Source organism: Pomacea canaliculata, linkage group LG12 (genome assembly GCF_003073045.1).
Source record: "Pomacea canaliculata isolate SZHN2017 linkage group LG12, ASM307304v1, whole genome shotgun sequence".
Classification (NCBI taxonomy): domain Eukaryota; kingdom Metazoa; phylum Mollusca; class Gastropoda; order Architaenioglossa; family Ampullariidae; genus Pomacea; species Pomacea canaliculata.
The window spans coordinates 1189980-1215090 of record NC_037601.1 but is presented as its reverse complement, the minus strand read 5'-3'; the positions used below and the strand labels follow the sequence as shown (position 1 = coordinate 1215090).

General features: G+C 47.7%; 2 protein-coding genes across 3 annotated transcripts; both read left to right on the top strand.

Moving 5' to 3' along the window:
- Positions 1 to 3089: 3089 nt before the first annotated feature.
- LOC112553401 (chymotrypsin-like elastase family member 1) lies at positions 3090 to 10585 on the top strand. The gene is made up of 7 exons (XM_025220595.1): positions 3090 to 3425; positions 5090 to 5233; positions 7669 to 7885; positions 8103 to 8305; positions 8831 to 8992; positions 9257 to 9402; positions 9742 to 10585. Exons 1-7 carry the CDS (start codon positions 3344 to 3346, stop codon positions 9907 to 9909), a joined length of 1122 nt encoding a protein of 373 aa, XP_025076380.1. The 5' UTR covers positions 3090 to 3343; the 3' UTR covers positions 9910 to 10585.
- Positions 10586 to 18574: 7989 nt separating this feature from the next.
- Positions 18575 to 23398, top strand: LOC112577075 (trypsin-like). Of its 2 annotated transcripts, XM_025259996.1 has the most exons (7): positions 18575 to 18879; positions 19379 to 19570; positions 19989 to 20154; positions 20430 to 20542; positions 20973 to 21119; positions 21243 to 21391; positions 22667 to 23398. In XM_025259996.1, the coding sequence occupies exons 1-7, from the start codon at positions 18801 to 18803 to the stop codon at positions 22817 to 22819; spliced, it is 999 nt and encodes a 332-aa protein (XP_025115781.1). In that variant the 5' UTR covers positions 18575 to 18800; the 3' UTR covers positions 22820 to 23398. The 2 variants fall into 2 exon arrangements, with proteins under 2 accessions (XP_025115781.1, XP_025115780.1); XM_025259995.1 differs by lacking the exons at positions 18575 to 18879; positions 19379 to 19570 and having other exon boundaries at positions 19861 to 20542.
- Positions 23399 to 25111: the final 1713 nt, after the last annotated feature.

Genomic DNA, 25111 nt, shown 5'->3' with positions numbered 1-25111 from the left:
ACCTTGTAGTATTTATGGTGTTATTATTTACAAAGAAAATTATTATCACTTGCTTTGCATCATGTTTTGCACCTGTTTGATCTGTCCTTATGCAGGTCATTGAAACTGCAATTGGCATTGTAAAGTGGACTTGGTTCTCTGTTGTTTTTTGTTGTTGATTTTGTTCATTGGGAGTTGTCTTTGTTGTTTCTCCAAGTCATCAAACTTGTTAGTGTAGAAAGTCAGACTCAAATTTTCTGTTGCTGTAGGTGTTGCTGTTTTGGTGTAGTGACTACTGTTTCCCCAATCTTGTGAGGTTGACAGCAAAGGGAAAGCAAAATGATGTTTTTGGTTAGACTGACAGGAGTCTTCCACGATGCTTTTGTGGGATTGGAGAATGGCATTTAGCTGGATATTTTCCCTTTTGTTGACTTCACGGTAAATGATCCAAAAGTAGGAAGGTCACAATATATAAATCAAAATTATACCTCTAATAATAAACACAGTGAAACCAACAACAGTCTCTTCTTGCATGGCAGGATAGTCTGAAATTCTAGCATTTTAATATGAATAATCTGAAGCAAACAGATATGTGATATGAAATGCAAGATTTGTACGGAATAGAGAAAACCAGAAACTTACATGTGCAATTAGTTTGCATGTGTTTATGTCAGGGAAAATTACACATGGGCTTATCAGTGTCAGAATGTTTGATATTTTGCACATCAGTCCAGAGAGATGTCCTATGTGTGAGGTGTGTGTGCGGGCATGTGTGTGAGAGAGAAAGAGGAGGGACTGTTGTAGAAGAAATAAATCTACAAATGGTGAGACATGCACAAAGTCACATTTGCTGTATTTCAGGTGCTTCCTCAGCCAATTTGAGTATCTCAAAATGCTAATTGTAACTGTTGTGTTAGCTGTCTGTAGCACTTTTTAAAAAAAATCAGCTGGTTCCAACAGCGTGAGTAAATACTCACAGATGAAGATGATAATGATGACGACGAAGAAGAACAAATGTTAATGCATAGAAGCTACACCATGCTGCCAATCTGGCAGTTTAATCAAGGACCGTACATGATTGATCCCCAACATAAATCCCTAGATGAGACGAAAGATGTTCAGGGGAAATAACTCGTACTAAACATCAATTCTCGGCACGCGATTATCGACCTTGTGCAGGTCACAAACAGTCAGACGTGACCTACACGCCATTCATGTATCAGTGATGTTTTAATGTATCTAACACAACACTGAAGGCGGACCCCACTAGTTTGTTGACACTTACTAGCCTGTTTGCGATGCTAGAGGTAGAGGCAAGCTCAATTCGCTGATAAGTTTCACCATCCGAGTAGCTACAACAAAGAGGCGACAGAAACGATATGCCAGCTGTTTTCTCAAAGAAAAAAAAACACAACCAAAACAAAAAACTCAGGCTAGCTGATGAACAGTTGTCGTGGAATGTCATTAACGTGTATGTTCGTTTTTTTTTTATATCGATGTGTACCCGTCATTTTTCACTTCGCCCGACAAGACGGTGTCGGACTACAATCTGAGAGGGCAGCCACCACCTGATGAGCTGTCACGTGACAACGCGAAAACAAACTTGTGGGGTGGTGTAGTCACCCATGGATGGAGGTGGGTGGAGTAGGAGAGGGGTACTGCTGGGGGTCTGCAGGGGTGTGTGTGTCAACACTCGGTTGTAAAGAGCAGAGGAGCGGATTCCTGGGCGCACCGTTACCCATCTTTCAGATGCACTTCTTCGCACTGACAAGAAAGAGCGCTTGATACACCTCCAGAATCCAACAAGTCCTTGCCAAGAGTGCAAACCCGCTTTCCTTTCACCGAGTACAAAGGCCGCAGAGACGGTTAGTGTTATACCCCGGGTTTGTTTGAAGCCTGGATGGCATTGATGGCAACATCGCGTTTTGTTTAACTTCCCTGTGAGATGTTGTCTTTGTCCGGCACTCCTGCCTTGTGTAGGGGTAAGGCAAGTTTCTAGAAGTTTAAAAAAAAGTGCTATAGAGGTAGAGGTCCTGTTAGAAACGCCTCGTCGTGAATACAAAGGTCAATATATCAACAGGCATTACTCATCTCGAAATCTCTGGAATTTAAAATAAATGTATAGGTTCTATTCTCAACTGTCACTATAGGTCAGAATCAATCAACAAACCATGCAATCCGTGTGGAGAAGACGAGAAATAAAATAAATTTCAACATTATGTGCTCGTAGACTACAGAAACTGAAAAAAAAAAAATTGTCCTTGAAAACCCTCCTCATTATGTCTGGGAAGAAAAGACGGAGAGAGCAGACGTGTGCACCCCGGAGACCTCAGTCCTCTTGAGACACTAAAAGATGTTCAGTATTTTGGACCTTTCATTCTGCTTTTGTTAAAATTGATCAAGACGGTTATAGAGGTATAAACCTAGGGACCATCTTTCATTCTTTCTCTCCTTCTTTCTATGTGTGTCGCCATCCGTCGTCTAGGCGTCCAATCCGTCTTGAGTTATTTGCTTGGTTTGTCCTCCGAGTTCAAGGATGTGTGTCAATCTGATTTTGTGTGCGTGTCCGTGATAGAGCCTGTCTGCTGTTTGTACACCGCACACATATTTGGTTTAGTTTAATTACTATTTACTGTAGAAATTAATTGTTTTACATTCAGCTCTCAGATGTGTGTCTTCCTGGATGCCAGAGCATCACACGCGTCAAGGTTCCCCCATCTTCGTTTGCCTCTTTCCCCCCTCACCCTTCTGTTTGGTTTGTATCCCCACTCCTCGATACACCCGGGGTGCAGCCCCGCCTGGTAGCGTCACGTGTCCACAGTACCCGTATGTCGCAAGTGTCATTCATCTTGCGACAGTCACTACCCCTGCAAGTTTCCTCTGCGACACCTGTCCATCTTGTCAACAAGCAGAGGGCTGCGGAGCTAGCGCCCTGTCCGTAAGTCCCACCCACCCAGGTCTGGTCTCACCTTTCCGTCCACCCTGCAAAGGGATGTTTTTCAGGGGGTCTAAATTGTAAGGAGACACCGGCAGGCGGTTAGAAAAAAGTGAACACTCGCATCCTTTTGAGCTGAACGATGTCGGTGTTTGAACGAAGGGCGGAGACAGGGGGGGAGGCTGCTTTTGTGCCTCGCTCTCCTGACTCGTCGTCGTTCTTTACCATAGTGGAGTTGGCAAACGCAGCTTCCATTCTCGGCCTGCAGGTCCCTCCTCGACCAAACAGTCGCCATTATCAGAGGTACTTACTTATCAAGTCGCTCCCTAGGGCCCGCCCATACTCTGGTGGTGACAAGCAAGGTCCAGCAGCTGCCTCCGACATCTCAGACACCAGCAACACTCGGACCAAAGCTCCACGCGAGACAAGATGGACGCCAAGAATGTCGTCTGCTTCCTGACCATGTTCGTGGTGTTAGCGACCGGCCAGCAGCTCTTCAGCCCCACGAGCGGTGAGAACTCTTTAGTAATGTCGTCTTGCAGACTAGCAATGCTGTCCTCTAGACTAGAGATGATGTCTTGTGATTGTTCCTTACTTACTCCTGGGAACGTCTGTAGAGGTCCAGCTCAGCGTCCACCCAGAGTGGTAACTGCGAGGTAAGTCGTTGCCCCGGGCAACCCGGGGAGATGGAGGGCAAGCGTCTTGTCTCCGTAGTCCAAGGCCGTGTTCGTGCCCCGGGGATGTTGCTGTGGGTTACTTTACCACAGGGTATCGTCGGCACCACTTTACAACTACGACCTCAGGAGTGAAGCAACATCTGCGGGGTCCGCACCGCGTAGTAAGACGCTTGCCCGTTCTTTTCCCATGTTGCCCCCGGGGCAATGACTTACCTTGCAGAACAAGTCTCACTCACTCATTAATATACACACACACATGCACATGCCCGCACAGAGCAGGAGAGAGAGAGAAAGAGCGGCGAAGGTGAGGACAAAAACTAAACTTTTGGAGGAAATGCAAGAACACGAAAGTTTTGTGAAGGAAACATAAGGTAACGGGCACGGGATGGACGAACTTACAGGATGGAAGGATGAGAATAATAAGTCCAACCAGAATACCGTGGCAACTGACGTGAAGGTTAGAGGCAGTCGTTGTCACTCGTTGATCAAGTGATGCCGGACACATTTGTGACAAAGACACAAAGACATACAGTGACCTATTGACCTCTCACACCTCCCATTGCGAACTGTGTGTGTGTGCTCGCACAGAATTCAGCGAGGAGACAGTACAAACTAATATCCATATACACTCATGTCCGTGGACATAACAACCCAGAGGACAGGGGAGACAACTGACCAAGGTAAGTCAGGGGACATAACCGCTCAACACAGGTCAGGGACAGAGTTGTCCAGCCCAGCAGTGGAGAGATGCGACAGAAGTGACACAAGACAGCAGAACAGCCTGCAGGTCACGTGCACACCTCGTGGCCCAGAACCAAGGACAAGAGCGCGTGACAGGTTGTCATGGCAGTGAGTGAGCGTCACGAGTGGCTCACTGTGCTCAAGAAATGTCTCACCTAGTGTTGGTGGGTGGTAAAAAGTGGAGAAAGGGATGAGATCGTGGGTAAATATGGCAAACCCTCCAGCATAAAAATGCCAAAGCAAAAAAACTGTGAGCTCAAGAACTTGACCTGCAACACGGACAAGCGTGGGAAAGGTCACAGGTCACAGGTAAAATAACATTGTACCAGAGATGGACAGGTGTTAACCACAGACTGACTGTTTACACCTGATACCTACTATTCACACAGTGTGGCAACACGCACATCGCTGGTGTCAGATCCTTGCATCTGTTTTCTGTTGACCTTTGTCTCGTGTGTTTGTGTTTGTGTGTTTGTGTGTGTTGTTATATTTCCGTTACAGAGTTCTTTTCCCGTTAGTTGAATTTCAGTCTGGTCTTCTTGTCTTACAAATGTCACGCATGAGCAGACAAAGGGTTCACGTCCAGTCTGAGGTTGCTGTAAGATAAAAAGTAAAATAATTATCTCATGTACAAAGTGTGTGTGCGTGTGTGTGTATGCGTGTGTGTGTGCGTGTGTGTGCGCGTGTGTGTATGCGTGTGTGTTTGTGTGCACGTGTGTGTGTGTGTTTGTGTGTGTGCGTGCGTGTGTGTGTGCAGGGATCTGCAGCTCCTCCGGCGGCACGTGTCGCTCTGTGGTGACTGGCTGCCAGGCTGGGGAGACCCCCTACACCAGGTTCGGGTACAACGCCGCCTCCTTTTTCATGTGCGGCAGCTACAACCTCATGTGCTGCACGCCCAACGGTATTTATGTTGTGTACACAACGTGTCAACAGTCTGGTATTTATGTATTCTGTACAGTCAAGTGTCTACTTTGTATTCTGTACATTCAGATGTCTAGTTTGTCTGTATTCTGTAGAGTCAGATGCCTTAATGTTTGTCTGCATTCTGTACAATCAGGTGTTGTGTATGTCTGTATTCTGTATGTCTGTATTCTGTAGAGTCTTGTTTGTCTGTATTCTATGCAGTCAGATGTCTTGTATGTCTGTATTCTGTACATTCAGATGTCTAGTTTGTCTGTATTCTGTACAGTCTAGTGTCTTGTATGTCTGTATTCTGTACAGTCTAGTGTCTTGTATGTCTGTATTCTGTATGTCTGTATTCTGTAGAGTCTTGTTTGTGTGTATTCTGTATGTCTGTATTCTGCAGAGTCTTGTTTGTCTGTATTCTGTGCAGTCAAGTGTCATGTATGTCTTTATTCTGTACAGTCAGATGTCTTAATGTTTGTCTGTATTCTGTACAGTCAGATGTCTTATGCTTGTATTCTCTACAGTCAGGTATCATGTATGTCCATATTCTGTACAGTCATTGTTTGTGATAGTATTCTGTACAATCAATTGTCTGGTTTGTATTCTGTGAAGTCAGATGTCTTGTTTGTCTGTATTTGTTTACCCAGTTGCCCGTACATCTTATTGTGTACAGTCAGGTGTCCTGTATGTTAGTATTCTGTACAGTCAGGTGTCCTGTATGTTAGTATTCTGTACAGTCTAGTGTCCTGTATGTCTGTATTCTGTACAGTCAGGTGTCCTATATGTTAGTATTCTGTACAGTCAGGTGTCCTGTATGTTAGTATTCTGTACAGTCAGGTGTCCTGTATGTTAGTATTCTGTACAGTCAGGTGTCCTGTATGTTAGTATTCTGTACAGTCAGGTGTCCTGTATGTTAGTATTCTGTACAGTCAGGTGTCCTGTTTATTAGTATTCTGTACAGTCAGTGTCCTGTATGTTTGTAGTCTGTACAGTCAGGTGTCCTGTATGTTTGTATTCTGTACAGTCAGGTGTCCTGTATGTTAGTATTCTGTACAGTCAGGTGTCCTGTATGTTTGTATTCTGTACAGTCAGGTGTCCTGTATGTTTGTATTCTGTACAGTCAGGTGTCCTGTATGTTTGTATTCTGTACAAGTCAGGTGTCCTGTATGTTGTATTCTTGTACAGTCAGGTGTCCTGTATGTCTGTATTCTGTACAGTCAGGTGTCTGTAGGTGACCTGTATTCTGTACAGTCAGGTGTCCTGTATGTTAGTATTCTGTACAAGTCAGGTGTCCTGTATGTCTGTATTCTGTACAGTCAGGTGTCCTGTATATTAGTATTCTGTACAGTCAGGTGTCCTGTATGTTAGTATTCTGTACAGTCAGGTGTCCTGTATGTCTATTCTGTACAGTCAGGTGTCCTGTATGTCTGTATTCTGTACAGTCAGGTGTCCTGTATGTTAGTATTCTGTACAGTCAGGTGTTGTATATTAGTATTCTGTACAGTCAGGTGTCCTGTATGTTAGTATTCTGTACAGTCAGGTGTCCTGTATGTTAGTATTCTGTACAGTCTAGTGTCCTGTATGTCTGTATTCTGTACAGTCAGGTGTCCTGTATGTCTGTATTCTGTACAGTCCATGTCCTGTATGTTTAGTATTCTGTACAGTCAGGTGTCCTGTATGTTAGTATTCTGTACAGTCTAGTGACCTGTATGTCTGTATTCTGTACAGTCAGGTGTCCTGTATGTCTGTATTCTGTACAGTCAGGTGTCCTGTATGTCTGTATTCTGTACAGTCAGGTGTCCTGTATGTCTGTATTCTGTACAGTCAGGTGTCCTGTATGTTAGTATTCTGTACAGTCAGGTGTCCTGTATGTCTGTATTCTGTACAATCATTTGTCCTGTATGTCTGTATTCTGTACAGTCAGGTGTCCTGTATGTTAGTATTCTGTACAGTCTAGTGTCCTGTATGTCTGTATTCTGTACAGTCAGGTGTCCTGTATGTCTGTATTCTGTACAGTCAGGTGTCCGTGTATGTTAGTATTCTGTACAGTCAGGTGTCCTGTATGTCTGTATTCTGTACAATCATTTGTCCTGTATGTTTGTATTCTGTACAGTCAGATGTCCTGTATGTGTATTGTGTGTAGTGTCACATACCTACAGACAACTGTATTCTGTGTACATACAGCAAGGTATTGTGTTTGTCTGTATTCTGTACACTATGATGACTTGAATGTCAATATATCAATTCTGCAGTCAGATATACATTGTAGGTTTGTATTCCGTTCCGCCAGTCACCTGTACATCTATTTCTCTACAGTCAGGTGTCACGTGTGTCAGCTGGATGCTGACGTCACAAAAGGTGACCTATGACACGACTGTATTTTTTAAAGACATGTCAAGAGTTGAGTCTCTGTCTTATGTCCGGTGACAGGCCCCAGGCTGGATGACAACTGCGGCCAGGTGGCGCCACGCAGCAGGATCATTCAGGGTCTGAACACGTCGGCCTGCGACTGGCCCTACATCGTCTCCATCCGCTCACGCATCAACAACCTCTTCGACCCCCTGACCCCCTCCAACACACAGCACTCGTGTGCCGGGGTCCTGCTGAACGAGCGATACGTCCTCACGCACCCGCTGTGCTGCTACGTGTATGTATATGTCACACTACACACACACACACATACACACCACTGTGCTGCTACGTGTATGTACATCGCACACACGCACAACACATACACACACGTACACACACGTACATCACACACACACGTACATCACACACACACACATACACACACGTACACACAAAAGTTGATGACAAGACGACCTGAGGAGAGTTAGAACTGTTCGCTGTGCTCCCCGCAGGCAGACAGGTGTCCTCGCCGACGCCCCGAGTAACCTGCTGGTTGTGGCCGGCGAGTATGACGTCACCAAGGTGGACATCGACTCCAGCACCCGACAGGGAGCCGAGCAGTACCGCCCCATCGACCGTTGCATCGTCCACCCTGGGTATCAGTCGGTCGACAGTTTGCAAAACTTCAATTTCAACGACAACAACTTGACCAATGGTTGGTAGCCTTTAGTCGTCTTCTCTTTCTTTTGTTTATTTTCATCGTCTGACGATGGTCAAACAAACCGTTGTTGACAGTTGGCATGGGAACAGTAAGATTTTGATTTGTGAGGCTGAGGATGATGAGAAGTAATCAGTCTGGCTTCATCTACACTGGAGTCAAATCTCGTTGTTGAAGGGACCAGATCACAAACTGTCGGTCGTATGTCTGCTTAGGGAGGGAGTGGTAATAGAGAGGATGTTTACACAGCGATATACATTGGTAAACAATGTAGGGGTCAGACTTATACACTACTGCTGGGGTCAGACACGCTAATGTAGGGGTCTAAAGTCCGCGTGTTTTGTTTGCGTGCTGTACACGCCTGGTGAATACAGCTCACCCCAGCCCATAGGTTGAGATGCAGTCTACTAACAAATTCACACACGTGACCTCATGTATCGCCCTCACTGATGCTGAGACTTGCGCCCCTGTTCGCCATGTGTGACCCCGTAGTTGACCTCTGTGTACCGCTCACCTGCACAGGTAACGCGGTGGCGCTGCTCCGCCTGAGGGACCCCGTCACCTTCAACACCTGCGCCAACAAAGCCTGTCTGCCCGGCGCCTCCACCTACAACGCCAGGAACTGCGACACCTTCTCCTACTGCGTCATCCTCGGCTGGGGCTACGTCGACGACCAGTTCCTGAGTACGTTTGTACCCGTCATTTCAATCACAATCCGTTTGTCAATCACAAGATGGCTGATGAGGCTAACGGCCTGTCCTGTTGTCAGAGTGTAAGATGGATAATGAGGATAATCTGTTTGTCAGTAATTATACACGACAGGTAATTACGCTAACTTCCTCTTGTTCTTTGCCTCTCAATGTCGAAATATATGAGTAGTGACGTCACGACACGTGACAAATATGTCTGCCAAATATTGGAGTGACATCGCTGTTGATGTTTTCTCAGACTTGCCCACGACGCTGAAGTACGGTCAAGTGCGCCTGTACAAAGATGACATCTGCAACTTCCTGTCCAACGTGATGGCCCCTGCATACCCTCGACCTGTGGGCACCACGTGTGACATCCCTGTGGGGGTGACGGACACCCGCTTGGTCAGTACCCGGGTCTGTGGAGCCGCCACTTTCTCCTTTCGCTCATTAAACGGTCCGATGAACCGCGAGGGGACGCGGAATATTTTATGAATGGAAAAGAAATGTGGGGCCGTGACGGAGGATAAGTCGCTTACAATGGGGAGGTCAAGGTCTTGTCCTTGGAGTTTGCACTTTCACCTTTGCTGTCACAGTCGGCGTGACTAGGACAAGCTGTAAGGTCTCTGCAAACTCAGTGACGCGTATAGCATTCAGGTATATACACATATCTTAGTAACAACGATGTGTAACCAAGGTGTGTTGTCTTGTTGCCATGGTGACGTGAGTGTTGTCTGTTGCCAGGGTGACGAGGGCGGGCCGGTGCTGTGTTACGACGGGACGCGGTTCGCCGTGCAGGGCATCATCCCCTTCAACCTGTTTGGGATCAACAACCAGGGCTACAACCCCTACGTCACGGACGTGGCGCAGTACGAGGCGTGGATCCGCAACACCATCGCCACCTACAACTGAAGCCTCCACGTTCTCCAGTTCTCTCCCTTACCTCGGGTCCCTTGCCAGGCTCAGGGGCGGGTAACTTGCGGTGACGGTTGATGTGCGTGCGGCCCTCTTGCTGTTCACGCAGCTTTGATTACAGTTAGTGTTCTGTCGGTTAGTGTTTCTTTGTTTAGTGCTGACACTAGTGTCCACCCCTCGTCCTCCACCTTTGTGATGTGTCTGACGTGACCCGCGTGAAGTAACATCTTGCAGCTAACGACTGGTGACAAGTGTCATGACATGCAGTGGTGACACCTGGCGGTGGAATAATGATGTAAAGTGACGTGTCACATCTCGCTGGCAGCCAGCACTTGTCACTTGTCACACATGGCGGGCAGCACATTCGCCGGCAGACAGGAGACAACGGCTGACTGACCACGGACACGGGGCAAGGGGAGAGGACTCACAGGGGAGGCGACTATACCATGTGACTGGGGAGCGTGTTTGCTGTTGTGTCAAAATGTTTCTCTCTCTGCTGATTGTTTCTTCGCTTTCTCCTCAATAGGCGATTAATTCCCTTGATAGAAGTTATCCCCCATTACGAGTGACGTCCCCTGACCCAATCATTTCGCGAACACGTGGTTCAGATCACTTTTCATGAGATTGTTGATCGCTGGGAAAAGGTTTTGCTAATAAAGTTGAGAAAACCTGCTCCGCCATGAGTTACAGCAACTGTTGGACGACACGTGCACGTCAGCGCGAGGGCAAGCGTGTGACAGAGTGAGTGTGATGGAGAGAGGAGAGAAATATTTTATGAGATATTACTTCCGAAAATGGGACGAACAAACTCCTTCGGTTACAAACATCCCCAGAGAGAATAAAAGGTGAAACTCAAAATATTGACAAATAAATTCGCCGTAGCTTTGACAAATGACAAATGCTTTCGTGACGTCAGCGTACCCGTGACTTTCGTGACAGTTTGGATTTGTTTCCGTTTGTAAGTGTTTAACATTGTGTTTGGTAGCTCAGCTTCTTCAAGACTGTTGAAATACGATGACTGGTGCCGCAGTTCAAACGCAGACACACACACACACACACACACACACACACACACACACACACACACACACACACACACACACACACACACACACAGACACACCCAGACACACACACACACACACACACACACACACACACACACACAGAGAAAGGTCCACAGCTGTCCACGTGATCTTAGCAAATTACTTGTAAACGCAAGCCAAGGAGCAGGTGGTAGGAGCTCCTACTCGGGCCTGCTGCCTCCCACACCTATTTTCTCACCTGCGATATGCTTCCACCCTCGCTAAACAGTAACGGGCATTTTAATACTTCGTGACGCACACCCCCGTTATTTATTATGACGTCAGGACGCAGTAGGACCACCTCGTGCACACAGCCACACGTAAGTCGATGAGAATGTTTATGATACACCTGGCGAGTTGTTGATGTTTACAAGTCACTGAGCTCCTCAGCCAAACGTCTTCCTTGTCTTTGTTAACACGACACTTCGCTATCACAGTCTACATTTTACACAAACACACACTCACTAACACGCACTCACGCAAGCACAAACACAATCACACACACAAACACACGTACTACACACACACACACACACACACACACACACACACACACACACACACACACACGCACTCACGCACATACATATTGATACTCAATTAAAAAACCCAAGTCTGTACTTGATTTTAATGTAAAGAGAATTTAAATTGTGCAAGAATAAGACAAATCACACAAAACCAAAATAGTTTGAAGAAAGAAATTAATCCCGGCAGGCGTGCAGTGATAAGGGTGTGTGTGTGTGTGCGCGTGTGTGTGTCGAGGGCTTCACCACATCTTGTATTAACTGTCGCCGAGCCCTGACCGTAACTAATGACCTTTTGTCGTCACACATCAACGAGGAGCGTCGTCAGTCGTCTTCTAGATGTAAGAAATGATGGCGCTGCCCTGGACAAACTTGTCATTTGCACACGGAGGCTGCCGCCCGGCGAGGGACAATAGACTTTGGCCGGTATAACCAGAGCCTGGAGTGTAATTGGTCAGTTGACAGGAAGAATACTCTCGGTGGCGAGACGCTGTGTGCTGACAGTCGCGTCATCCCGAGCCTCGCTCTCGCCTGCACCAGCCACCAGTAGCTGCTGTTCACTGGACACTTGGTGCAGACACCAGATGCTGGACACCACAGTCGAGCTGCACCGTGCTACGTGAGACCGAGGGACGCACCGCCATCTTTTATTCTGGAGGTATAAAAACACATTCAACTGACTTCTTACATGTTCACTGGAAGCAACAGTAGCCACAGAGACATTTGTCTGTAACACCGCAAGACAACATCGCAGCTGTGACAAAGAAGAACGTGGAATAACAATGTCTGCCAGGACAACTCTGATGTTTGTGGTGCTCCTAATGCACGCAGCAGCACCTGCACTTTCAGCGCCGCCTGTGGAAGTGAATCCATTTGGTCTGAATACACCTGAAGCAGGTGGGACTCAAAAAATTGACCAGCACGGCAAGAATGAGCGCATCGAAGAAAAGAACGAGGTTCGTTTAAATGACAAGACGTCTTCTAACGTCTTTCAAGATGGCGCTGACCGACCTCCCCCACCACGTATCCCACAGGACCCCAAGGGTCCCTCTCAGGCACCTACAGACACTCAGGTGTACAAAGGGAAGGCGGACCGGAATATTTTTCGTTTGGAGGTGAAAATGAAAGTCGAGGCCCCACAAACAATGGTTATTTTCCAGTGGGACTCCAGCAACCAAACCCAGGGTATTTCAACAGACAGGAACAATTTCCTCCTCATCGTAACCAAGGAAACGATTCACGAGCGTCGGAAGAGGGTGCAGGTCGTGACCAGCGAGGGACAACTTCCCCCCGCTGTCCGATGACTTGGATCCTCAGCGCATCAAGTTTGGCAACAACCCAGGTCCTGACACAAGAGGAGGATTCGATCCTCGAAGCCGAGTACCTCCCACTGCTCTCAAAGACTCTGTCTTCCAGGGGCTGATCAGAAGCATCCCTCCTGTCCCCGCTGGCCAGGCCTCGCGGCAGGGAGACAATCGAGTTTACGGCAACACGTCCCTCGGCGATAAGAGTGGCTTCCCTTCTGGACGACCTGTGCCCGACTCTTTTCCTCAGGTACCCCCTGGTCGAGGTGCTGTCAATGATGGCCTTGTCGATGCCTACGGCAGCAGGAACCCCTACAACGTCGACAGGACCAATGACCTGCGTGGTGTCTATCAGACAAGGGGTCCTACGGCCAAACAAGGACCAAACGACAGGGTAGACATGCTACCCGAGGTCCTCCAGGTCCAGAATCCATATGAAGCTCGTCAGGTCCAGAATTTTCACAGGGGTCAAGTCCCAGATCTCGTGAGAGGCATTGGTTACCCCGATAGTGCCTCCTCTGCAGAGGCTTTCCAAGTACCCGGAAATAGAGGCTCTGGATCAGGAAATCCTTACAACAGCCCGAATAAAGAAAGTAAACTGGAAGACACCCGCTTACAGTCACCATTTAATTTAAAAGTCCCCGATGCACGCGGGTCGGTTTATGGGTTTAGTAGACAGCTGGCTGACCGGGAGGTACCCGACCGATTGTATAACCAGCAGCAAGTCTCGGGTGGACCTCCACAGCAAGAAGACTTGCTGGGTCAGCGACTGGGCGAGACAGCAGAGAAGGCAGAGGATGGAACCTCTATCAACTTCCAGCAGGTGAGGAACCGCCAATCACACCCTTTATTCACTGGTGGCATGGCTGACATCCTCAACAATGAAGGAGGGGCTTCCATCCGGGATACCGAGCATCAGTTTGCTCCTCGTTCCCCCCACAATTTGTTGCAAGGAGGGGACAGAGGTGACCCTCGCTCGGGATTCGCCCAGACGGGACCCAGCAGCTACAACCTGCAGGCCGCCCTCCGCAGTCAGCAGAATCGACCGGCGGCCGGACAGGGGTACCCGGAGTTTGGTGGAGCGGAACCACGACCAAATCAAGCCCCGGGCTCTCCTATCTACTCCCCATATAGTGGCTCGCGTCACGTGACCCGTCCTTTGAACGTGCTGGCGGAGTCTAGAGACAAGTATGACACCGTACCGCTCGGTGGTCAGGGTTCAGTTAACGGCTACCCTGACAACTTTGGAGGAAGGAATGAGGAAATCACGAGGAATATTGCGAGTAGACAGGACGATGTCCGCAGCCGCGGCCAACAGGTCTTGACAAGGTCTGAACCGTTTGATGTGCCGCCATATTACGAGAGAGAATCGTCTGACAACTCTGGTAACCATGGCTACACTGGAGGAGGAGGGGTCGAATCTGTGCGCGACGGTCTGCAGCGTTTCGGGGGCGATCTGGGTAGAAGTTCTGCATCAGATGCTAATGACGGGTATTTCATTCCCGGTGGAGGAGCGGGCGCCTCGTTTAACCTTCCCACGAGAACAGTAGGTGCTAAGGGTTCAACATTCGTGCCCACCCCGGGTAGCAGCAAGTACGTGCAAGCACCCTTTTCCCAGAATGCCCCTTACATTCCACAGGATGGTTTCGGGTATGTTTCGAGCTCGGGTGCCCAAGACGCCAGCGCTTTCCTTCAAGGTTTCCCATCAAGCAAAAATGGAGGAGCGGTTGGCGGCAACAGCAACCATCGGGTATTCTCCCCTTACACACCCGGAGGTGATAAGAAAGTTTCCATGGTGAAGGGGAGAGAAATGTTGACCGACCCTGTACTCAGCAGGAGGGACGGACCCGGCTCGGACAACACACGGGAAGACAACTCCAACCAGCGGCCTGTGACCGACGGACCTCCGTTCCCATCACAGGGTGGCGCCATCTTCCTTGGCAAGGTGCCCGGTTCTAAGCGGGTGGCTTCATAGCAGCAACACAGGTAAAGCCATCCTGAGGTGGAGCCTGTCAGTCTGAGTACAAAGCAAGAAACTAGGAGGTGGAGCTCATCTTCAGGAAAAAACTCATCCTTCAGCATCAGTAGAGCATCCTAACGCAGTTCTACACGTGACACACTTCTCACAACTTGTAGCTTCACCTCCTACCTGTAGCACACTTTGTTACACCTGTAGCACACTTTGTGTCACACCTGTAGCACACTCTCTGTTACACCTGTAGCACACTTTCTTCTACTCTGGTGCATTGTTAGACAGCGATGTTCACCCACACAGACACGCTAGACAGTGACGTTCACCCACACAGACACGCTAGACAGTGACGTTCACCCACACAGACACACGTTAGACAGTGACGTTCACCCACACAGACACACGTTAGACAGTGACGTTCACCCACGTGACATCCTTGTGTACAGAGATTAGATTACCTGAATTAATTATTTCTCAATGAACTCTGAGTGAGAGTCCAAACCTCCAGGACTCGCTCCTGTCTTCCTTCACCAACTGTCCTTGTCAACCCAGCGGCAACTGTGAGCGGCGATTGGCTGCCAGTCCAACGAGAGGTCGTCAGATGAAAGGTCGTCACTTTGTGTCCAGTAAACATCGTCTGCAACTCGTCTCCATAGAAACAGAGGACAAACACACATCGGACTGTTCAGTTTGTGAAGTCAATGGCATCAGAGGAAGTCTAGGCGCCATGACTGTAGACCGGCAGCAGTGTCACGAGGTCACACCAACTCCTTGTCTCACCTGGCCGACGTCACCCGACAAATGTCAAGGCCACGAGACTACAGGTGCGTCACAGGTGCGTCACTCTCTTGACTAGTGTAGTCGCGCTTTGATGTGCTGTGAACTCTGTCCCAGGTATGTGATGTCAGCCCTGTATGAACATGTGTTATGAACTCTACCTGAACTATGTTATGAACTCTGTGCTATTATTAGCTCTACATGAACTCTATCTAAACTATATGATATGAACTCTATGAACTCTGATATCAACTCTATCTGAAGTATGTTATGAACTCTGTGCTATTATTAGCTCTATGAACTCTATGATATGAACTCTATCTGAAGTATGTTATGAACTCTGTGCTATTATTAGCTCTATGAACTCTATCTAAACTATATGATATGAACTCTATGAACTCTATGATATGAACTCTATCTGAACTATGTTATGAACTCTGTGCTATTATTAGCTCTGTAAATCTGTTGCCAACTGTTTGCCCGGATTAGCACCTTTATGTTCACATGTTCACATGTTATGCTAAGAATAACAGTCCTGTGGTCAGACAGCAGGTCTGTCGTTAATGACATCGACAGTTAGAAGAGAGAGTTGAATGAACATCTCGGACCTTTACTTTGTTCACTTTGTGAGATCAGAAAAGCTCCGATATGCCGAGCTATAAAAATGTTTTCATTTTAAACTGTTCACTTGACACCTTCAAATCATTCTGTAATTCTTGGAAATTTGTTGACTTCTTACCTTTGTCATGGGGGCTGAGTAATCACCTGGACTCACTGTGGCGAGCTACTCACAGTCCTGTCGCCAGGTCTCACATGGACTTTTGTCATCTGTGTCATCTGTGTCATCATGTCAGTGCTGCTGCTTGGGAAATCATTAAAATATTTCTGCCACCAACTTGGCGTGAAAACTCGCCTCACCTGTTGTCTTTGTGTTTGTGAATGCTTGTCTCACCTGTCATCTTTGTGATTGTGAAAGCTTGTCTCACCTGTCGTATTTGTGTTTGTGAATGCTTGTCTCACCTGTTGTCTTTGTGTTTGTGAATGCTCGTCTCACCTGTTGTCTTTGTGTTTGTGAATGCTTGTCTCACCTGTTGTCTTTGTGTTTGTGAATGCCGGCCTCATGTCACGTGTTACAGTTGTATTAGCTCACAGGTTGTGTTTTAAATCCAGTTTCACGGTGCAGGTGAGTGTCCACTGCTAAGGTCCTCGCAAAGAACAAACACACGAATGTTTCAAATGTTTCAACAAGTTTTGCAAAGTTTGTCATCTGTCCGTCTCACGCGCCAGGTAATAGCCATTGTTGACAGATTTCTCCACACAGTAAACCCTTGACAAAAACTAAATAAAACTTTGAGTAGAATCAAATAAATAACAAGAGGTTTGCGAATGTCACCTGGGCTAGGCAAGGAATGACTTCCTAATCACGGACTTCCGATCTTCTCTACACACGCCAGCTTCCTTCAGGTGTCATGTCAGCCAGTGTCATGTCAGCCGGTGTCATGTCAGCCAGTGTCATGTCAGCCGGTGTCATGTCAGCCAGTGTCGTGTCAGCCGGTGTCCTGTCAGCCGGTGTCATGTCAGTCAGTGTCATGTCAGCCAGTGTCGTCTGCGCTTTTTGTTTCGCTAGAGTCAGCTCCCCTTGACCAGTGTTTATTTCTACTTCACGTGTTTCACACTCGCATACACACCTACACTGCATTGTTGACAGCTTCCATCACGTAAACAATTCTCAGATCTTCTCGACCTACAGGAAAATATGTTGGCTGTCAGCCAACGACAAGCTGTCAGATGAAAGGTCTTGATGTGTCACAGTGTCATAGTGTCACAGTGTATTGTGTCACAATGTCATCGAGTATTGTCATAGTGTCATCGTGTCACAGTGTCATTTTGTTACAGTGTCACAGTGTCATAGTGTCCTCGTGTCATAGTGTCACAGTGTCATTGTGTCCTCGTGTCATAGTGTCATAGTGTCACAGTGTCATTGTGTCCTCGTGTCATAGTGTCACAGTGTCATTTTGTTACAGTGTCATAGTGTCACTGTGTTGTTTCGCCAACATGTCGGCAACATGAAGGTGGAGGTGTGTGGGTGGAGGCAGCAGTGGATGAGATGCCCTCAAGCAGACTCCCGAGGCCAGGTGACGAGGACGCAGGCGAGTGTCAGGTGTGTCAGCAGCTCGTGTCGCCCGATTTAAAAAATGCTTTAATTTCAAGGACAACCAACCGGCGGTAAACTGTTGATGTTTATTCAGGGCTTAACAATTATGTACTCACGCTGAAATCGTATTGACCAATCACAGGTCGCGTTACAAATTCGCTCTCCACTAGCGGAGCGCCGCCTGCTTGCAGTCGCTGTGCAGGTTGCAGATGGACGCTTCCAGTGGCGGAAGGGAATGTCACACCTGAGTGTCGTCATTCTTACAGCGGTCACTGCGTGCACAAGCGTTCTACTTAGTCAACCCTCGCGAGGTCACGTGTTGTCACAGCATCGGGATCGTCACGGTTCCTTCTCCTCCAGTCAAACAACAAGATGGCGCGACTGGGGGTGCACTGGAGTATGACATAGTATACTGGGTACATATGACATAGTATACGGGGTGCACTGGAGTATGACATAACGACTTCTGTACGCGCCTTTGGTTTGAAAGATACACAGCCTGCATAAAATACAAATGCCGACAAGTTGTTTTTGTTTACGTCTAGTGAAGTAAACATGTTCGTAACTCCCGCTGTGCTCAAATTATTTGATGTCAGATAATTTTGTTTACTCAAATTGTTTGTTGCTTGCTCTTGTTTTACCCCAATAATCTCTTTTCAGCCGCCGTTCTACCCAAGTTGTTTATCAAAAGATTCAGGTGTGTCTTGTCTTATAAGAGGTCCACAGGCAGGTAAGATACGTGTGTGTTGAATTTTGCGACTTGTTGCCATGACACCGTGAGTTGGGATTCCTGGCAAGGTGGGCAAACATGACGAGCTGTGCCAAATGTTAGGTTTATCTGCCTGCCTGCCTGCCTGCCATGTCTCACACTGTCTAATGGGCGCCTGGTGTGTGTTGTAAGCTTAGCTCACCGCCGCCACCCACTGGCGGGACTTTGCATCAGACGGCAAGAGTCCGCACCACGAGAGGTCACAGAACTTTAAACTCTCCGCTTGTCGAGGGTCACATCATACGCTCACCTGCTGTCGTCACGGTGCTTCGGTCTCTGACAGCGCTGACAACGGTGTGGAAATGTTGCGACAACACCTGCCGACTCTGGTGGTGGTTGTAGTCGCTCTGTCGGCATCTGGTCTGATCGCAGCTGTCCGAGGTGAGTTTTTACACGAAATATGTTGTCAGGTAGATTGTCAGGGAGATTGTCAGGTAGATTGTCAGTAAATATGTTGTCAGGTAGATTGTCAGTAAATATGTTGTCAGGTAGGTTGTCAGGTAGATGTGCTGTCAGGTAGGTAGATCACAGTGTATAGGACTCGGCCAACGGACTTGTGTGTCATGTGCTTTGCTCAGTGTCCAGAAGGTCAGCGAGTGTGTTGTTGACAAGAAAGGTGATAATAAAAATAAGAAGTTAACCTTTGACCAGTTAGAAGACAACACCGAACTCTGACCTCAGCCAAGAGAGTGTTTGTCACAGTGAACCACACAGGGTTTCCTACCCGAGACTAAGTGTCGGATGTTGTGCACTTTGCTGACACAGCGACCGCACGCGCAAACTACTCGTAGTTAGGTGCAACACGTGGCTGGCATGGAAGGAGCAGGTGTTGCCATGGCGACGTGACAGGTGAATACTGAATGCCGTCAAACGTCAACAGGTCAGGACCCTTCGTCCGGCCGGTCACTAAGCCACGAGGGTTATCGCCCCCAGTTCCCGACACCACAGCTACGGGATCCAAAGCGACAACCTCAACAACTGCCAACACAGCAAACACAACCGACACAGCAGCAGCAGCAGCAGTCGCCAACACCACCGCCATCTACACCTAACAACGATGTAACAAGTGGAGGTAACACTTCTCTTTACCTGTTACTGTAAGTATGGTAGATGAACAGACAGACAGACAGACTCATTTTGAATGGAAGTTAGCAATGAAAAAACAAATAATGAAAAGAACCGTTACTACACCCTACTTTGAACAGTGAACGAATTGTTTGACCTTTGACGTCCACATGAAGACTACCGTGTGATCACACTGTGTGATCACCTGACATAGCAGCCAATGGCCGCCCTCGATCTGGAACGCGCCATGCAGATCATCATCATCATCATCATCATCATCGCTGTGACTGGGGCGAGCGGACAACAGATGACGCGCTGGTAGCCAAGGCTGTCGATCGTTAGCGGACGCTGTACATATGACGTCATTTAGAGACTCTGACGTCAGGCGGTTTCCGACCAATGGGTCTCGATGACGTCATTTGCAGACTGCGGCACACCGCTGACCTTGCTGACGCGAATCATTGGCGGCACGGCGGCAGCAGGCGGCGCGTATCCATGGCAAGCGGCAGTGCAGCGCGGCGACGGCAGCTTCTGCGGCGGAGTGATCATCGACGCACGTCACGTGCTTACCGCCGCCCACTGCACGGTCAGGTCAGCAGAGGGGCCGGGGTCACGTGGGTTGAGTTGTTGGCTTTTTGCACCTGCTCACGCAAACTGCTCACCTTTATGTCAGGATTGCACGTGCTGCGTTACGTGTATGTCAGACGTCATACGTCACGCGCACGCACACAGACACGCACTCTACACACGCACAAACACACACATACACCCTATGCACGCACACACAGACACACACCCTACACACACGCACGCACCCCCTGTCTCTCTGTCCTCACCTGGTTGCTACAGGAAACGTCTGTTGGCAGCGGCGCCACCTACACAGTGGGAGTCGGCTCCAATGACCTGCAGGCAGCCTTGACACCTGGGGTTGGGGTGCAGGCGGTGACCGTCCACCCAAACTTTCAAAGAGCCACCCTGGGTAAGAGTTCACGGGAAAAATACTCTCGACATTGTAATCACAATTAAGCCGACACATTTCAACAGACACGTTGACACATCGATGAACAAACTGACATCTTAACATGTCCTGACATGACAAAAACACACGGACACGTCAACAAACACACGGACACGTCAACAAACACACGGACACGCAAACACACGGACACGTCAACAAACACACGGACACGTCAACAAACACACGGACACGTCAACAAACACACTGACACGTCAACAAACACACGGACACGTCAACAAACACACGGACACGTCAACAAATATGCTGGCACTACAGCAAACACGCTAAAAGGTAAAACAGCATACAGACATGTCCAGAAACACGTTGTCCTTGTCGGGGGCCAGGTTTCGAACGCACAGACACCAACAGTCGCGGTTTGTTCACTGTCCAGAGAACGACATCGCCATTCTGACCTTGAGCAAGGCCCTGACCCTCAACGACCCGGCAGTGGGCGTGGCCAGAGTGTGTCTGCCTCAGGCCGGCGCTGACGTCACCAGGTTCGCCACGTGCCACGTCACTGGTTGGGGAGCCACGTCAAGTGGGTGACAGCCAATAATTTTTCTTCTGTTCTTTCTGTATTCCCTGTTGTCATAGCAACATACACGATGTTGAGCTGTTGTTCCTCTCATTAAACCCTTGAGTTACCGCCCCTGTCTCGCAGTCCAGCAGCTGGCGACCACCAGGTGGCTACAGACGGTGAGTGTGGACATTCAGACTGACCAGACCTGTTCCTCGCTGTATGCAATGACTTTCCAGTCCAACCGCTTCTGTGCCGGCGACACCGTCAACGGATCACGTGACAGCTGTCTGGTAGGTAGCACCAAGCAGGACGCTGCCGCCATACTGCAGGGATAGTGTAGGGCTAGTGTAGGGATAGTGCAGGGATAGTGTAGGGATAGTCTAGGGATAGTCTAGGGATATCTAGGGATAGTGTAGGGATAGTCCAGGGATAGTGTAGGGCTAGTCTAGGTCTAGTGCAGGGATAGTGTAGGGATAGTGTAGGGATAGTGTAGGGATACTGTAGGGATAGCCACCGTATTTCCTTGTCGCAACCCTGTCCCATTCCTGCAGTCCATCTCCATGGAAACACGCGGTCTCTGTAATCAACAACAAAGCTCTCCCTTGAGACTTAATGACTAGAAATACTGAGGATGGTACAGGTGCGAACCTCCATCTGTGTGTCTGTGTGTCTGTGTCTGTGTGTCTGTGTGTCCACTCACCACGTCACACCCGCCATGCACCGCGAGACATGCAGACAGCAGGCAGCACAGCTAATAAGGCTAACAGGTGTATTGCAAGGGGAGAGAACACCAGCTGTGGTTAAATACACACTGGCGACATCATCCGTCACACTCTAGGTTGATGTTGGTCATTGTTACAAGCTCTTCCTGGAGATGCGCACTGAGACGCTGTCTCAATTAACTCCCCTTTACCAGCTGGTAGGAAGACAGAGTGTCTGTCCCTGACCTGACCTGACTGCTGGTCTCGAGAGAATCTGGAATTCCACAAACTCGACTGGACGTTAGGTGCTGATGACAGCTAACACCTAGACTGAAATAACGGAATATAACTGTTCATATCCAAGTCTAACCCAAGTAACCAACTACAGCTGTTAGCACATAAAGCTAACTCAAATAACTGAATATAACAGTTCATATAAAGACTTCCTCAAATAACCGAGTACAGCTGATAGTATCCAAGGCTTACTGAAATAACTTTATGTATGCAAAGCTTACTCAGTATCACTGTTTATATGCGAATCTTACTTAAATAATTTCATGTAACTGTATAAATTCCTAAAAAACTCAGGAACTATTGAGCTAGTCCTGCGTTGAGGGCTTTATTGGGAAGAAAACAACAAAGTAGACAGCGGGGTATGTTGTGCACCCTGCTCCTCTTTAAGTATTTTGTGAGAATAGTTCTTGTCACACAGCTCCGTTCCTGACGTGTCCCTCCAACTGTCAGCCTGTCATGTCATTGCAGCAGTGTACAGCTTGTCATGTCATTAACCATGTAGACAGTAATTCCTGTCATGTCACATCGCCAGGCTGTCAGCTGTCACCACACATTGTGACGATGTTGCAGGGTGACTCGGGTGGCCCGTTGGTGTGCAGTGAGGCAGGACGCTACGTCCTCTACGGGCTGGTGTCATCGGGTGTGTCGTGTGCAAACCCACGGTTCCCGGGTATCTACACTGAAGTCGCCGCCTTTGTGCCGTGGATTCTACAGAACATCTGAAGGACAGTCGTCATGTGAAGGGAGATAATGACACATTCACAGCAAATAAAATTAGCTTCACAGTCAGTCCAGGGTTAACTCGTGTAAACACGGAGTCAGAATTGTACTCAATGTACCCGTCACTGCGTGCAGCTGTACTTTGATGACATCATCAAGGAATATTAGTTGTAATAGTATGACACCATGCAGCTGTACTTTGATGACACCAACATGCAATAGTTATTTTTAGTAGCATGACATCATGGACAATGTCAGACACGCGGTAGGCTGTTATTTCGACATCAGTTCCAACAACTGACAGATTTTAAAAATGATTTTAAGGTGTGGCCCACGAAACGTCTCGGCTTTTAAAACTGAACCAATCAGAACGTCACAGAGGATGTAACGTCGCTGATGTGCACAGTGGGTAGAGTGACGTGGCTGTAGCGCAGGGCAAGTAGTTGTCATGGTCAGGTGATGTGACGTACGTGACGTTCGTCTCTCATGTGATCGTTGGTATGACTGGCAAGTGTTCATCACATTATCACTCGGGGAAAGCAGCTGTCATCGTCTACTCCATGTTGTCATCGTCTACTCCATGTTGTCCATGTTGTCATCGTCTACCCCATCGTCTACTCCATGTTGTCTACACTCACAAGGCTCCGAGGCTCACAGCTGTAGACGTGTATGCAGCTGGAGGTACATCATCTGATTTAATAGCTAAGGCCCGAGTCAAATGTGATTGGTCCTCTCTGTCTCTCTCTGTCTCTCCCTCTGTCTCTCCATTTCTACACAACCCTTTTAAAAAGAAATAAAGAGATAAAAGTTGAAGTTAATAACATCTAATCAGGTGCCAAGATTTCTTTGTCTGTCTGTTCACTCAACTACACACCAGCGCCTGTGTGCACGAATCTGTGTGTGTCCGTGTGTGTGTGTTTTCAAGAGACTGGTGTGCTGTAGTTAGTGTGTGTGTATGTGTGAGAGATATGCGAAAGAGTGGAGAGGGGGCAAAAAAAAACAAAACAACAACAAAACTGAAGAGCTTACAAAGGTGGGGAAATAAAAATAAAAGAAAATGAGAGATTTCATGACTATCAGAAGTGACATGACAAGTAGATGGACTACAGACACACGTGGACTACAAACACATGGACTGCAGACAAAGGCATGAACTACAGGCAAGCATACGAACTACAGCAAAGTCATGAACTACAAACACATGTACTATAAACAAAACAAGGACTACATCATATGGATTAAAGGCAAACACATGAACTAGAAACACATGTACTATAAACAAAACAAGGACTACAATCATATGGATTGAAGGCAAACACATGAACTACAAACACATGTACTATAAACAAAACAAGGACTACAATCATATGGATTGAAGGCAAACACATGAACTACAAACACATGCAGATAGACTACAAGCAGATAGACTACAAGCAAACACACCAACTATAGACACATAGACTATACATACATGGACTACAGACACATAGACTACAAATACATGGACTACAGACACATAGACTACAAATACATGGACTACAGACACATAGACTACAAACACATGGACTACCAACACAGACTATAAACACATGGACTACCGACACATAGACTAAAAATACATGGACTACAGACACATAGACTATAAACACATGGACTACAGACACATGACTACTGTCAAACACATAGACTACACATATATGGACTACAAACACATGGACTACTGACAAACACATGGAACACAAGGACTAAAGGCCAACACACGGACTACAGACAAATGTTTTGCTCCAGTAACTGGTAGCACCAGTAAGAGCCCAACAAATGATGTCATGATGTAAGACAGGAAGCTGAGGGAAGCAGCCACAGGCTCTCGTCAACACTCGTGTCCTCGCTGACAGTACGAACTCTTTTATACGGCATGTGACGCAATGGGTGAAGAATGTCTGGCATACCTGTTAATGCAACAATCGATCTCTGTACCCGGGAGACTGAGCGGGGTGAGAACACTCACCTGGCCACTTGAAAGCGACAGCAGAAAATGTCGAGTAAACTATAAGTCCTCTACAAACAAAAATTAACTTGCCGTGCTACCTTTCTCCCCACATCCGGGTCACCCTGTTACGACTGCACAGATTCTTATGCGTGTCCTATTTGCTGCCCAGGGACAATAACCCAGTGCGTCACTGTCTTGCGGCCATATTGTGTGTTATCTCGCACGTCACCAGGTAGACAAACACGTGCGGCGTATGTTATGTTATTTCTTATGATGTTGAGATTTGGTGTGAAGGAAACTAGAAC

Coding starts and splice junctions, on each gene's coding strand:
- LOC112553401 (XM_025220595.1), top strand. CDS start 3,344: ATGGACGCCAAGAATGTCGTCTGCTTCCTGACCATGTTCGTGGTGTTA. Junction 8,306..8,830: donor CGACAACAACTTGACCAATG/GTTGGTAGCCTT, acceptor TCACCTGCACAG/GTAACGCGGTGGCGCTGCTC. Junction 9,403..9,741: donor GGGTGACGGACACCCGCTTG/GTCAGTACCCGG, acceptor GTCTGTTGCCAG/GGTGACGAGGGCGGGCCGGT.
- LOC112577075 (XM_025259995.1), top strand. CDS start 19,963: ATGGGTCTCGATGACGTCATTTGCAGACTGCGGCACACCGCTGACCTT. Junction 21,120..21,242: donor TGGTTGGGGAGCCACGTCAA/GTGGGTGACAGC, acceptor CCTGTCTCGCAG/TCCAGCAGCTGGCGACCACC. Junction 21,392..22,666: donor GATCACGTGACAGCTGTCTG/GTAGGTAGCACC, acceptor ACGATGTTGCAG/GGTGACTCGGGTGGCCCGTT.